This window comes from Arvicola amphibius, chromosome 1 (assembly GCF_903992535.2).
Source record: "Arvicola amphibius chromosome 1, mArvAmp1.2, whole genome shotgun sequence".
In the NCBI taxonomy this organism is placed as follows: domain Eukaryota; kingdom Metazoa; phylum Chordata; class Mammalia; order Rodentia; family Cricetidae; genus Arvicola; species Arvicola amphibius.
Genome location: NC_052047.1, coordinates 102,719,234 through 102,733,434, shown reverse-complemented (window position 1 = coordinate 102,733,434; position 14,201 = coordinate 102,719,234). Strand labels below are relative to the sequence as shown.

General features: G+C 42.4%; 1 protein-coding gene across 1 annotated transcript in view; it reads right to left on the bottom strand.

The window, feature by feature from the left end:
- Positions 1–14,201, bottom strand: part of Fam168a (family with sequence similarity 168 member A) — a 136,435-nt gene that overhangs the window by 16,278 nt on the left and 105,956 nt on the right. The window contains exons 3-4 of the mRNA XM_038330899.1: positions 11,577–11,657; positions 687–812 (exon numbers count right to left, since the gene is read on the bottom strand). Coding sequence (XP_038186827.1) covers positions 687–812; positions 11,577–11,657 — 207 coding nt within the window. The remainder of the gene's footprint in view (positions 1–686; positions 813–11,576; positions 11,658–14,201) is intronic.

The window sequence follows — 14,201 nt, the reverse complement described above, 5'->3', positions numbered from 1 at the left end:
GAGCAACCAGTGCTCTGAACCTCTGAGCCACATCTCCAGCCCCATGACAATGATACTTTGCTACTGGTATCTAACAGAGAAAAGTTACAGTCACTGCTAAACATCCAACCATGCATAGGAAAAAACTCATCTGTCCCAGATGCCAATAGTGCTAAGGTAAGAAATCCTGCGGGTAGGGAGAAACACACAAAGCCTTCTATTGTGCCTTGATCCTTCCCCCTAAAATGAAGTCATTGTCTTTCACAAACCCAACTTCTTGGCCCAGGTGCACTCCTCCCTCTCTGCTGTGGATATCCCGAAAGCATGATCACAGATGATCATCATTCTTGAATGACAAAGGCCGATTTTTTTTGCATGACTAGAATAACCTCTTAAAACAGTGTTTATACTAAAAATGTCATTTTAAAAATTCCCTTTCCTGGCTGGGTGGTGGTGGCATATGCCTTTAATCCCAGCACTTGGGATGCAAAGGCAGGCAGATCTCTGTGAGTTCAAGGCCAGCCTGGTCTATAAGAGCAAGTTCCAGGACAGGTTCCAAAGTTACAGAGAAACCCCGTCTCAACCCCCCCAAAACAAAACAAACAAACAAAAACAACAACACCCCCCCATCCCTTTCCTTTCTTACTAACAAACAAATCAGTCCTGACCAAGGGGAACAAGAAGAGGACGAGACAGGTTGTATTTACTGAAAGCCGCAGAGGATGCTTGGTAAGTTCGGTTCTCGGTCCCGGTGTCCACTGGGAGGTGGAAGGTGCCTTCAGTGCCACAGGAAGATGAGTTCTGTGGCCAGGCCTGTTTCATCAGCAGCGTGGCTTAAGGGAAGACACAAGAATGGCATTAGGCAGAAGTATGAAGTGGGCACCACCAATTACAGACACCAAAGCAAGGGTCTTGTGCTAGACAGAAACATAACTCAAGGAGCCTGCTCAGACACACAGAATGATTCAGCCTTTTTGAGATGGGATAGTGGGTTGGAAGAAGTGCTAAAGTGAGCTTCTAAATGACTTCCAAGGAAGCCTACATTTAAAAACTGAGAATCAGGACTTTTCTATCTATAACTAAAACCACGAAGATGCCCATGAATCTTCCACCTCACCTTCTGATCTAAACTGTGGTATATTCCTCTACTACTTTCTCATTAACATGAAGACACTTGGAATTCTTTAACAGTGTACTGGGCCAAATTAACTGAGTTTTAAAAAATTCCCTCTGGTCTGAAATCTCATCTGGAGGTATGGTTAACAAGTTGTGAGTTGCACCAGGTATGGTGGCACATTCTTTTAATCCAAGTACTTGGGAGGCAGAGGCAGATGGATCTCTGTGAGTTTGAGGTCAGCCTGCGCTATGCAGTGAAACTGTCTTAAAAAACCAAAACCAACCAACCAACCAAACAAACAAAAAGTTGTGAGTTGCTTCCAAAGAGAAACGTAACAAGTAACTACCATTTTACATGAGCCTTGCTGTAATGGCATCTCCTCTAACAGACCTGTTATGAGATGGGACCATGGCAGCCTAAAAGGCCTGGCTCTGGCTGCATTATTAGCTATGCAAAGGGGCATTCCTTGCCAACTCCGCTGCATATTAGCCAGGGGCAGATGGATACACCTTGTGCATATGTCTGAAAATCTCCTAATCAGTGCTATTGGATGCTCCAACTGAGTTACAGATGAACCTTTGGCCATTATGAAAGTGTCAAAATTGGGGTAGGTATATTATAGAAATTAGTTTGAAATCTGTAGAGACTTCCAAGGAAAGCTCAAAGCTCAACTTAAGAAATTTCATTAAGTGTTCTAGATGTGGGGAATGTCTTAAAAAACTTACCATCATGGTATCCTAAGGGAAAGGAAGGAGAGGAAATAGGAGATAAATGCCTTTAAAAAAGGAAGGAAGAAGAAAAGAAGGAAGGAAAGGAAAAAAAGAAAACTATTCTTTTAAATACCAGAGGAGACACTTTTTAATCTAAATTTCTATCTTATGGTTAAAAAAGGATTAATTTCTTTCTTTATAACATCTTTTACAATCTAATAAGATCTTGGGAGTCTTGAACACAGTGCTAACAGATTGTTAAGTATTTTAACAGAAGTGGGGCTGGACTGGCAACAATCAGATAAACTTGAAATATTTTAATAAAGGGTTAAGGAAAGGCAGGGAAGCATAAGAAGAAAGTCTGCTGGTCACATTGATTCCTACAGGATCTGCTACCTCTGGAGAGATTCTGCAATGCTTTTGTGGCCTGGTTTCCAACTAATATCTCTATTCCTTCTATCACAGAATTATAATGGCTAGAGAAGGCTGTGGATTCTGCTTTTTTTTCCCCCCTGAACTAGAATCAGAATGTAGCTGCATAGGCTGACTGTGCTTGCATTAATGGCCCACAATATATATAGCAAATGCTGAGGAATGAGAAGGAAATCATGGGCAGGAGAGTGACACTAAAAGGAGAATCTGGCAAGAGAAATAAATGGAGACAACACAGTTCCATGTAGAGCCCAGAGTCCTTACTAGACAGCCAGACACAGTTGTGTAGCCCCTGCAGGAGGAGGGAATCTGCTTTAAATAAACATCTTTAGTGTTTTTCTCCAGAAGGTGGAAGGACCCAATTAGTGTCAAAATCTTATCACAATGTCTCCAAATTCAGGGATTGATATTCCATGTGGCTGGAAGGCCACAACTATCCTCAAACAATTCCCTGCTGTGTCAAATATGTAGCTCTGAGAAGTCAAATAGAGTAGTTCCATGCCCTAAGATCTAAGTGAGGCTCTACTAAGGACCAAGAGGTCTAAATTTGGTCATAAGAATTTGGAAAATTTAGAGGTCCTGGGTCCTGATTTGTTCTATTTTTGGCTTTTTTTTCCTTCTTCTGAGTGAGGGCATACTTATAATTTTCATTATAAGCCAAAAGTCTGACAATTGTCTGAAGGACTGTGTGACAACTGAAGTTAAATCAAAATTAGCCACAGAGTACTGAAGCCTAACTGTACTCAGCACTGAGGGGAGTGCCATGGTGGATAGGAACACGCCTGGGTTACGTCACTGCACACAAGTTACTCAGCCACACATCAAGCAGGGAGTGAACAAGACAGCATGTCACAGTAAAATAATGTTGCAGTTTAACTGGGAAAGAAGCAAGTGCCACTGTGTCATTGATCGTCTTTCCTAAGTGATCACTTAGGCTAAACTTTACATTTTTCAAACAAAGGGGAAGTTTCTTAAGGTTTTATTAGATATTGTAAGCAAACAGAATTTTCTGTGTCTTTTCTTTTTGTTTGTTTGTTTGTTTTTTGAGACAGGGTTTCTTTGTGTATTAGTCCTGGCTCTTCTGGAACTGAGAGATCCACCTGCCTCTGCCTCCTTGGGTCTGGGGTTAAGACTGCTCCACCACACCCAGTTGTGTCTTTTCTTTATGCTAGCATAGTCAATAATTTAAATAATCAGATACATGTAAAGACAGAATGAAAATGATTTTTTAGCAGTCAATTAAACCTCGTCATGAACTGTATGGTTCGGTTTCTCTGTTCAGCTCTACAGTAATCGTTTTGATGGTGGCAGCAATGCAGAGCTCAGCTGCTCCATGAAACCAATCCCAATCGTATGAAGCTTTTAGCAGCATGGCTATAGACAGAGCTCTCCATCAGGCAGACCTGTTTTGGGATGCCGAAAAGGAACTACTTCTTAAAAATGTTTTATTCTTTGAATTAAGCAATAGTTAAGTACAGATGTATCACATATGAAAACATTATTAAGCTGTTCACTTAAGACTTTATGTACTTACTATAAATGTGTAAAAAGAACAGAGAGGGGAAAACCAAAACCATGTGGAGGACTATGACCCCTGTCACAGCAGGCTGCCCACATCTAGCTGCTGAGTTGTTCACTTCTTGGATATGGGACCCTCACGCCCTTTGACACTAGAACAATCTGTTAAGCACATTTACAAAGAGAGGCAGCAAGGGACCATCATCCTGAACCATGTGCTGAGTCAGGAAATCTGAGATCTAGCCTGGGCTCTGCCATTTATTAGCTGTGGGACCTTGGGCAAGTCACTTGATTGTCAATTTTGTTGTACTGTAAAATGGCGTACTAATCACTCCCTGGTTGCTTCACAGGACTGACAGACAGATCATCAGTCTTAATGGTTTCTAGTTCTGGTAGCTGTGTGCTTCCATCCCTATAAATGTGGCCAACTCTAGTTCAAACTCTAATTATCTTTGATCTCAGCTACTTCCACTGCTTCTTAATGCTTTGGTTCTGTTTGTTTTAACTTGTCCCTTCTAATCTCTAAGCCATACTGGTCTAAAACTCTAAATAAAGTTTTAGAAACATTTCATGGTTCTCTGTTGCCTACAGGCTGCAGACTCAACTCTGCATTCACTACTCCCCTGACCTAATACTGATGCTCTCTTGTGGTTTGAACTGAAATATTCTACATTGGCTCATAAGTTTAAGCACTTGGTCTCTGGTTGGAGGTGCCATTTTGAAAGGTTGTGGAACCTTTAGGTGGCAGAGTTTGGGGAGAAGTAGATCACTAGGGGTGGGTTTTGAGGTTTTATAGGCTGGTCCTACTTCCTGACCACTGTCTTGACTGACACATCTCTCTAATCTTTATCTCACTCTCCAACCCACACACTTCTGTGCACAAACTCTTCTCATTCCCAGAGTCCGCCGAGGAGCTTTGTTTCTCTATGGTTTGTCCACTCTACTAGTTCTTCTGGCACACAGGTATTAAGTAATCAGTCATGAGTCAAAGACTTGATTCTACTATGAAGTCTTTGCCTATGTCCACTCTCTGACCACATCATCCCACATAATTGACTATCTCAGTTCCCGTGAGTCATAGAGGCCTCTATACCAGGTTGCCTTGGTCTTCCCAATAAATTATGAGTTTCTAGATGGGGACCTTGTTTTACTGGTTTTCCTATCTTCACAGGGATAATGTAAGGCCTGGTGTAGAACTCTGTGACGTTCTCCATTCACACTCGATGGTGGTTTTCAACCTTCCTACTGCTGCAACCCTCTAATACAGTTCCTCATGTTGTGGTGACCCCCAACCATAAAATTACTCTTGTTGCTACTTCATAACTGTAATTTTGCTACTGTTAGGAATCAAAATATAAATCTGTGTTTTCCTATGGTGTTATGTGACCCCTGTGAAAGGGTCTTTAAACCCCAAAGGGTTCATGACCCACAGGTTGAGAATCACTGCTTTAATTGGAAGGAGGAGTAGCATGCAGCCTTCTCTAGCATTTTAGAGTTGTTCGAGTTCATATATTCTGTAGCAAACAAACAAACAAACAAAACCAAAAAAACCCCAGCCTCTTATAAGTGGTAAGTGAAACAGTTCTGTAGCTAGCACTATTGAAATAATAAAAATTACAAGAGGATGGTATGTTAGCATTTAAAAGAACCTTGAGATCATGTGATATGAAAAACTTTATGGCCTGGGGACATTAGTAAGTTGCTCAAGATCACACAGCCCACAGCAGTAGTGAAAAGAAATTTCATAGCTCATCTTCTGAAAGATGTACTATGTGTAAAAATTTCACTTTTCTACAGCAAGATTAAAAGTTGGGAAAACATTCAAAGATTTCACAAAAACATCATGAGTGTGGTAAAAGTGGCAAGTTTCTCCCATGGTCCCTTACTGTCTATAAGAAGGACCTAGTCAAGTTACACTGTTGGGACCCTCACAGGTGCCCAGAAGTTCCCGTGGTGCCTTGGTCCTGGAGTCCACACTGCCCAGAGAACTCAACTCAGATCTCTCACCCACTGGCACACTTGGCCCATACCTTTCATCATCCTGAAAAAAAGCTCCGAAAATGAGGATGAAGGCAACAGAGTGTATCTAAGGTCAACCAGGTCTTCAAACATGTCAGACTGCTAACAGAAATGGAAAATCTGATCCTGGGGCCATCTGACTGTATTTTGTATTATTTATAATAGTCATAATCAAGGGGCTCCTCAGAGCCTATCATAAAGCCAAAAGAGGAGCCACACACAGACCCTAGAATTTTCATTCATTTGTTTGAATCAGGCAGTCAGGTTAAGGTGTGAGATGCCTTTTAGTGCCATGATCCTTCATTACAGCCCTATGGGAATGGTTCATGTGTGTCTCCAACCCATGATTTTGCACCATCAGACATGTTCCTGCATGCTATAGGAACTGCTGCTGAGCCACCTGGGGGAGCCCAAGCCTAGGAGGTGGGATTTGGGGAGGAAAGGAAAGGGAATCTACCATTGTTACAAGATAACACATTCATAGGCCATAATACAGATGAGGAAAAATAGCTCTCCTACCATAAGCTGAATGCAGGAACTGAAACTCTGTTGGATAGAAATGTTAGTTGAAATTACCACTAAGAATTTGTGCAAAGTTGTACATATTGCAGTTATATAACAGACTTGTTTCAAGACAGCAGTTTCCCCCAGGCTGCGTAAGAAGCAGAGAATGGAGAAAATGGGAATTACCTCCCCCTAGAAAGGGTGACAGACTTGCCATCCAGGAAAGTTCATTAGTTGCAGAGAAGCACCTCCCTGGATGCCACAGGATCTTTCAGAGAAATAACTGAAAAGTTCTTATTCTTTGCTTGTCCATCTTAAGACCACTTCAAAAATCATGGCCATCACAGGCCTCTCAGAGAAGTAGGTTCAGTACAGAGATATTCCATCTAGGACAGTGCTATGTTGTAGAAGGAACTTGGCTATAGGGTCAGACAAATGGGTTTGAATCTCAGATCCATGGCATTTTGGGGGGCTGGTATAAGTGTTTTGTCTGCATGTTTGCTTGCATGCCAGGAGAGGGCATCAGATCCCATTGTAGATGGGTGTGCATCACTAAATGAACTCAGGACCTCTGGAAGGGCAGCCAGCACTCTTAACTGCTAAGTTATCTATCTCTCTGGCCCCAAATCCATGGCATTTTAAATCTAATTCTGAAAGTTACTTAATATTCTCTGAGCTAAACTGGAGGCAAAAAACTCTAGCGTACAAGACAAAGGTAAAAAGGCACACGTGTAACTTGTACAGGTGTTTAGAAACAGATTATTTTCCTCTACTTTCCCCCAAGTTTGTAATATCTAAAATGGGAATGGGAAAACTATATGCATACTTCAGTGGGAGACAAGAGACGAGAACATGTTTTTGTTTTTCCATTCAGAACTCACTCTGTAGACCAAGCTGGCCTTAAACTCACAGAGATTCACCTGCCTCTGCCTCCCGAGTGCTGGGATTAAAGGTTTGCCGCACCACCAATCAGCTTGTTTTTTGTTTTCTGAGACAAAGTTTCTATGTGTAACAGTCCTGGCTGTCCTGGAACTTGCTTTTGTTGACCAGGCTGGCCTCAAACTCACAGAGATCGGTCTGTCTCTGCCTCCCAAGTGCTGGAATTAAAAATGTGGGCCACCACCGCCTGGCTGAGAACATGCTTCTTATGAGAGAGTTTTGACATTAGTTTTCTATTTATTTTTTCACTTTCAAATTACATTATCATTTTTATGATAAGTCTTTTGCTCCCTGAATTCTACAAAAAAAAAAAAAAAAAAAAAAAAAAAAGTCGTGGCCAGCTTTTGCCTTCTGCAAAGTTAAGTATCTAAATACAGTCCCTGAAGTTGGTAAGCACTTGGGGAAAAGCCCAGGTACCCACAGGGCTTTCAGAACCAATGGAAGAATGATCTCTCCTGTATCCTGAACAGATTAACTTAAGGGAGCACAGAGCTGCTAGAAATAGCTATCTGTGAGCAATTCTTAGTCTCCTTGAAGTAACTGAAGGAAATTTAAACTTTCCTGGCTGCATCTTAGAGGCACTTCTCTGCATCACAAATTGCCAGCTCTGGCAAGAAGCTGAGAGTCACCTATAAATTTCCCTCAAACCTTGAGCCTTTATGGCAAGAGCTTCACCCCTAATAGTCAGACCTGTGAAGGTAGAGGTCAGCATCACAAAATATGAAATAGACCCATCTATGAGTGTGTGAGCATGAGTGTTGTGTGTGTGTGTGTCTCAAAAGGGAGAGGTCTCCCCCAGAGTCACACAAACATCTGAAACAGTTAATTCAGTCTGATACCTCTTCTTCCTTCCCCTCCATCCTGATTTTGCAGTAAGGATGGTCTTTAACTCTTGATCTTCCTGTCTTCAACTCCCAAGTGTAGGGATAATAGTGTGTGTCACTATGCCTGGCCGGTGTGGGGCTCGCTAAAACAATGCACCAGTGCCATCCTTTATTGTGTATTTTGTTTCTGAGCAAATGGTCTGGCTTAATCATAGATTAAAATATGTTGACTTTTTAAAGCATTAATCAGGTTGAATAACGGCTTTTTGTTTTGTTTTTTAACTTGACTATCTGAAACGTAATACTCTACCTACACCAGCAGCTTTCCAGGCTCTTCATGTTTTTAACAATCTCAAAGCCCGGCAGTGGTGGCTCACGCCTTTAATCCCAGCACTCGGGAGGCAGAGGCAGGTGGATCTCTGTGAGTTCGAGGTCTGGTCTACAAGAGCGAGTTCCAGGACAGGCTCCAAAGCTACCGAGAAACCCTGTCTTGTAAAACAAGCAAACAAACAAACAAACAAACAAACAACCCACCACCACCACCACACAACAACAACAAAAACCAGAAACAATTTCAGACTCCTCTCTACACTGCTGCCTTCTCCAGGCTGGTAGTTCCTATCTAACACCTCAGTGCTGCCCACTGCCTCAGTAGCGACAGGTAGTTAAGAGTTTTGGTACTGTGGCAGGATGCCAGAAATGTGGTTCTAGTTGCCGAACTTCTTTAAGCTTGTTTTCCCAATTGGAAATTGTGAGGAAAAAAAGTACTTAGTATGTTGTAAAATAAAAAACAAGCTAATATCCATAAAGAGCTTCAAATTATTGCTAACACAAAGGAAACATTGAATTAATAGTAGTTTTTTGTTGTTTTAGTTTCTCTCTCTCTCTTTCTTTGCCTTTTTTTAAGGGTCTCATTATATAGCCCTAGTGGGCCCAGAACTTACTATATAGACCAGGCTGGCCTGGAACTCACTCATAAGAGATCTACTTACTTCTGTTTCCCAAATGCTGGGATAAAGGCATGCACTACTACACTTTTAACAGCAGTATTTTATTCTTGCCAATTACATGACAAATTGTTCCTTAAATAATTCTAAAATCTCTCACCAGAATACTGTGAGAAATTAGCTCACTGCTAGGGCTTGGAGCCTGAACCAAATGGGTGCTAGCCCTGAGCTCTCCCCCACCACCGAGGCACTCTACCTCCTCCTGTCACTCAACTTCTCAAACAAGGAAGGAAAGTGAACACAGGAGCCATCTGCCAGCTGCTGGGAGGACTAGTTCTGCGCTATTCTGCATCTGTGACTTGTTTAGTACTTGCTCCTTCCCACAAATGTGCACTTAATCACACTGACACCTCGGGCGCACCGTTCACCTGCACATCCCCTTCTACACTGTGCCTTTGTTTACTCTTTTCCTGGTGGCTGAGTTTCTGGAAAGCGTACTTTCATGCTTTACATCACTTCTCCTTTTTTGCTTCACTGCACTCTGCTTTCCAGTCTCACCACCTCCCTGACTACAGTCACAAGAGACTGAATTAAAGAATTATTTTTTAAAAAATAATTTAGTTATTTTTAATTTATGTGCATTGGTGGGGATGAATGTCTGTGTGAGGGTGTCAATTACAGACAGTTGTGAGCTGCCATGTGGGTCCTGGGAATTGAATTTGGGTCCTCTAGAAGAACAGTCAATTCTCCCAGCCACTGAGTCATCTCTCCAGCCTAGAATTAAAGAATTCTTGAGGGCTTTTCAACTCCATAATAATCACTGAATAAGAAATTGGAGGAAGGAGGATGTAACATTTAATGTCTTTCCAAATTTGTTTCTTGTAGTCTGTAGTTCAGATTCATCCAGTCCTACTAGTTCTAGGCTCAGCAGTCAGGTTCCACACCTCCACCTTGCCTTTACAAGCATGCTCTGCCCAGTAATGTGTCCTCCTTCCTTGTGTGCTTCCAAAGGCCCCTCATACTTCTACCTCAAGTATCTACTGTAGGCCGGGCGGTGGTGGCGCATGCCTTTAATCCCAGCACTCGGGAGGCAGAGGCAGGCGGATCTCTTTGAGTTCGAGACCAGCCTGGTCTACAAGAGCTAGCTCCAGGACAGGCTCTAAAGGTGCAGAGAAACCCTGTCTCGAAAAACCAAAAAAAAAAAAAAAAAAAAAAAAAAAAAAAAAGTCTCTACTGTTACTTCCTTTGTGAAGTCCCCCCCCCCCCCCAACTATCACCTCAAGGTAGACTGTGGTTCTACCTCTGCTCTAATATGTGTTCTTTTTATATTACTTTCTGTATTGTAGCACAATTCATTTATTAATATGCCATGATCCAAAATTAACTAGCTCCTTTAGGCAAAGATGATAACTTTTTCTTTTTTTTTAAAGAATTTTTTTTATGATTTATTTAACTTTATTTTATGTGCATTGGTGTGAAGGTCTCAGATCCCCTGGAACTGGATTTACAGACAGTTGTGAGCTGCCATGTGGGTACTGGTAATTGAACTTGGGACCTCTGGAAGAGTAGTCAGTGCTCTTAACCACCAAGCCCCAACTTTTACTTTTTCTATCCCAGAATAGAGGACATACAACAATGCTTAGTGAGTGAATAAAGAATTTATGTAAAATATCTGCAACCCTGAGGTAAATGGTTACACATGAATTTCAGAACGGTGACTTATCCAAGGTTGTTCACCTATGGAGAAAGATTCAAACCCAGGACTTCAAACCACAGAACCCGTTCCCTTTCCTGACCATGAATGTTGAGCACTTACGGAGCCCAGGAGCAACATCAGTGCTTAAAACATCAGCAACATTCCTGGTCCCAAAATCTTTTCAATATTTTCTTTCTTTAGCCCCCCCCCCTCTCGTTTCTTTCTTGCTATGAACTCAAGCTGGCCTCAGCCTCCAGGTGCAGGGATTACAAGTATATGCCATCATACCTAGCACTTCTTCAGTATTTCAAACCCATTTTAATCTCTCTGTTCAAGAAGTGTTATATGTCTTCTATTTCTAGAAAACAAGTAAATTGTCTTAGCCTATAAAAAGGCTCTTTACTCTGGTGGCAAGTCTATCACTCTATTCCAAATTTATACCCCAGAAGGAAAGGGAGGGAAGGAGTAGGAAGGGGAATGAGTGGAGGGAGGGAGGGAGGGAAGGAGGGAGGGAGGGAAACAAAGAGGAAGGGAGGGAGAGAACAAGAGAATGATTCCCAATGGCAGCCTCAGGCAAGACTGAACAAAAAATTAATTAGGACATTGCTTGAGAGAGATGAAGCAGTTTCAAGTGGTGGTGGCATGTCTCATATAGTCCAGCATAGGAGAGAAGGACCACCCTTAAGTCCCAGGAGAATGAAGGAGGTTCTACTCCCACTCCCACCCCAAGGTTGTTCTGCCCCAGTTCCCAGAGGGGATTCCAAAGAGAATCAAGCCAGAACTGGCTGACTCCAGGGCAGTCTCAAGAGAAGGACCAACTGGTAGATTTGTTTTTACCAGTGAAGGCCTACTTCCACCTCTTCATCACTGCTGCTTCCACCCATTGCTTACCTGGAGCATAACTGGGGCTATTGGTCGGGTACAGGCTGGGATTGTAGGCAGGGGCAGCTGCTGGGTAGGCTGTGGGGTAACCTACAAAGACACAGAAGAGAAGCCTCATTAGTTAGGCAAGGGGACTAGGGAGGCTTGGCTTTCAGTCTCTTCACAGACTCCCCTCCCTCCCTCCCTCCCTCTCTCCCTCCCTCCCTCCTTCCCTCCCTCCCTCCTTTCTCTTTCCTTCTTCCTTCCCTTCTTTCTTTCTCCCCGAGACAGGGTTTCTCTGTAGCTTTGGAGCCTGTCCTGGAACTAGCTCTTGTAGACCAGGCTGGCCTCAAACTCACAAAGATCTGCCTGCCTCTGCCTCCTATGTGCTGGGATTGAAGGTATGTGCCATCACCACCCGGCTTCACGGACTATTTCTGACTGTATAAATGAACAGCTTTCAAACTTCTAAGAGAAAAGTCACCAAATAGTGAAACCTTGTTTTTTATAAGCAATACATGCGACATGTCTGTCTCTGCACTGTAGAATGGTAGAAACAGTATTAATAACATTCATACAATAAAATATATAAACTTACCAGTACATTCCTGACATACCACTATTTTCTTTCCAAAAGGTAACTTCTTCAGCACTAACAACTTTTGGTATATGATATAAAAATGAATACATTGGCATGGTCTTTGGTTTATTGATACAAATTTAAGGTTATTTTGTTATATGTATATTTCTACCCTTGTTTAAGGTATTATGTTTATACAGCTCATTTAAAAATGTAATATATAGGGGACTGGAGAGATGGCTCAGAGGTTAGGAGCACTGCCTGTTCTTCTGAAGGTCCTGAGTTCAATTCCCAGCAATCACATGGTGGCCCACAACCATACGCCAGTAATAGACTTGTTGGCTTGTTGGAAATGAAATCAAGAAAGCAATCTCATATCCAGAAGCTTGGTAGTTCTTGGGCCAGCTAGCGGGAGTACACAGTACAACAGGATAAACAAGAGAGACCATGCCACAAGTGACCTTCACATACTCTTGTACTCCCACTCTCCTCTACATATTACACACACACTTTTTAAAAGTGAAAAATGATGATTGTATCCTCAATGCAAAGACTTCTGCCATTAAAAAACCAAACCAAAAACTCTCTAGTCTTTCAAATTAAAAAAGAGAGAACAAGAAAAAAGATATAATTTAGAATCTATCATGTTCTGGCTGGGCACATCTTTACTGATGTAATCTTTGCCCCAACTCTGTAACATGTATTATTAGCTCCATTTCTGAGATGAAGATACAGAGAGAGAGAGGGCCAAGTAGAGGAGATGCCATGTAGTAGCCAAAGGAGTAACATGCCACACCTGTAAGCCACAGTCTTGTGGTAATACACAGATTAATAGAAATGGGTTAATTTAATAGTTAGAGCTAGCCAGTAAGAAACACTGGTCAAACAACTGTAACTGATAGTAAGCCTCAGAGTGGTTATTTCATAAGCAGCTGCGGGAACTAGCAAGTGGACCTGATGGGTGGACAGAAACCGGTTCAGTGGGATGGGGTGAGGCCCGTCTAGGAACCCAAAATAAGACTTCCTAAAACACAAGTATATTCAGTGTAAACCTCTAGATCTGATTGCTGCTTACTTGGCCAAAATTTTTTACATTTCATCTTCAAAACAAAACAAAAAACAGAAAATTATTTTGGAAAGTAAAAACTGTAGAGGGGGTGGCTGGTTTGGGGGCAGGGTCTCTTTATGTGACCCTGGTTGTCCTGGAGCTCTCTATGTAGATCAGAGTGACCTTTGCCTCAGAGTCAATTTATTCAAAGATGCTTCTAGGTGTTGTTTTTTTTTTTTTAATTGTTTTTGTTTTAAAGGCTATTTGTTTCCCACTTGGCGGCTTTAAAACATACAGATCATGCTTCTATTACTGAAATGTATCATCCAAGCACGGAATCACAGAGTTGGAGGAGGTCTTGGAGAAGACCAAGTACTTTTGCTATTAGCACAGGAATGTAACAGAGCCTCTGCTTGCACCCTTTTTTAATGGAACCTCTTCAGGTAGTCAGATCTATTGGAGAGTTCTGGAGGTTGAAATTCTTTACTTGAAGAATCTTTCTCTGAAAGTTCGTTCGGTCACTGGTTCAATTCGACCTTCAAGGCTCATCTGTTCCCTCTGCTCTCACATAGCCTCAGAGATATATGAGGGTATCAGATATTCTGACAATGCTTTCTAGTACATGAAGGGGAAGCCCAGCCAATCACCTTGTCTGTGGGGTGTCTCCCCCCCCCCCCACCACACATAGTCTATAAAACATCCCTGTGCGTTTGTTTTTCTCTCTCTGGGTTCCTGCACTCCTGGTGTTTGTGGGATCTTTGGTCGTGTAAGTTTTCCCTCAATTATTAAAATCTTTTGAATAGAGCTGGTCTGGTTACTTATTAATCGACCTCGCCCCCTACATTTTGGCACACTGAACGTGAGGCTTTTTTTTATCCGCCTCAGAGCCTCTGGTGGCCACCGGAGTCGGCGACTGCCGGAGCTCCCTCCCCTCAGCGCAGCCGCCACCACCAGCTTGTGCAGCTGCCATTGCCAAAGGAGCTTGGCCTCACTGCCACATTGCACGCCAGGCCAGCTTCCCCTGTCG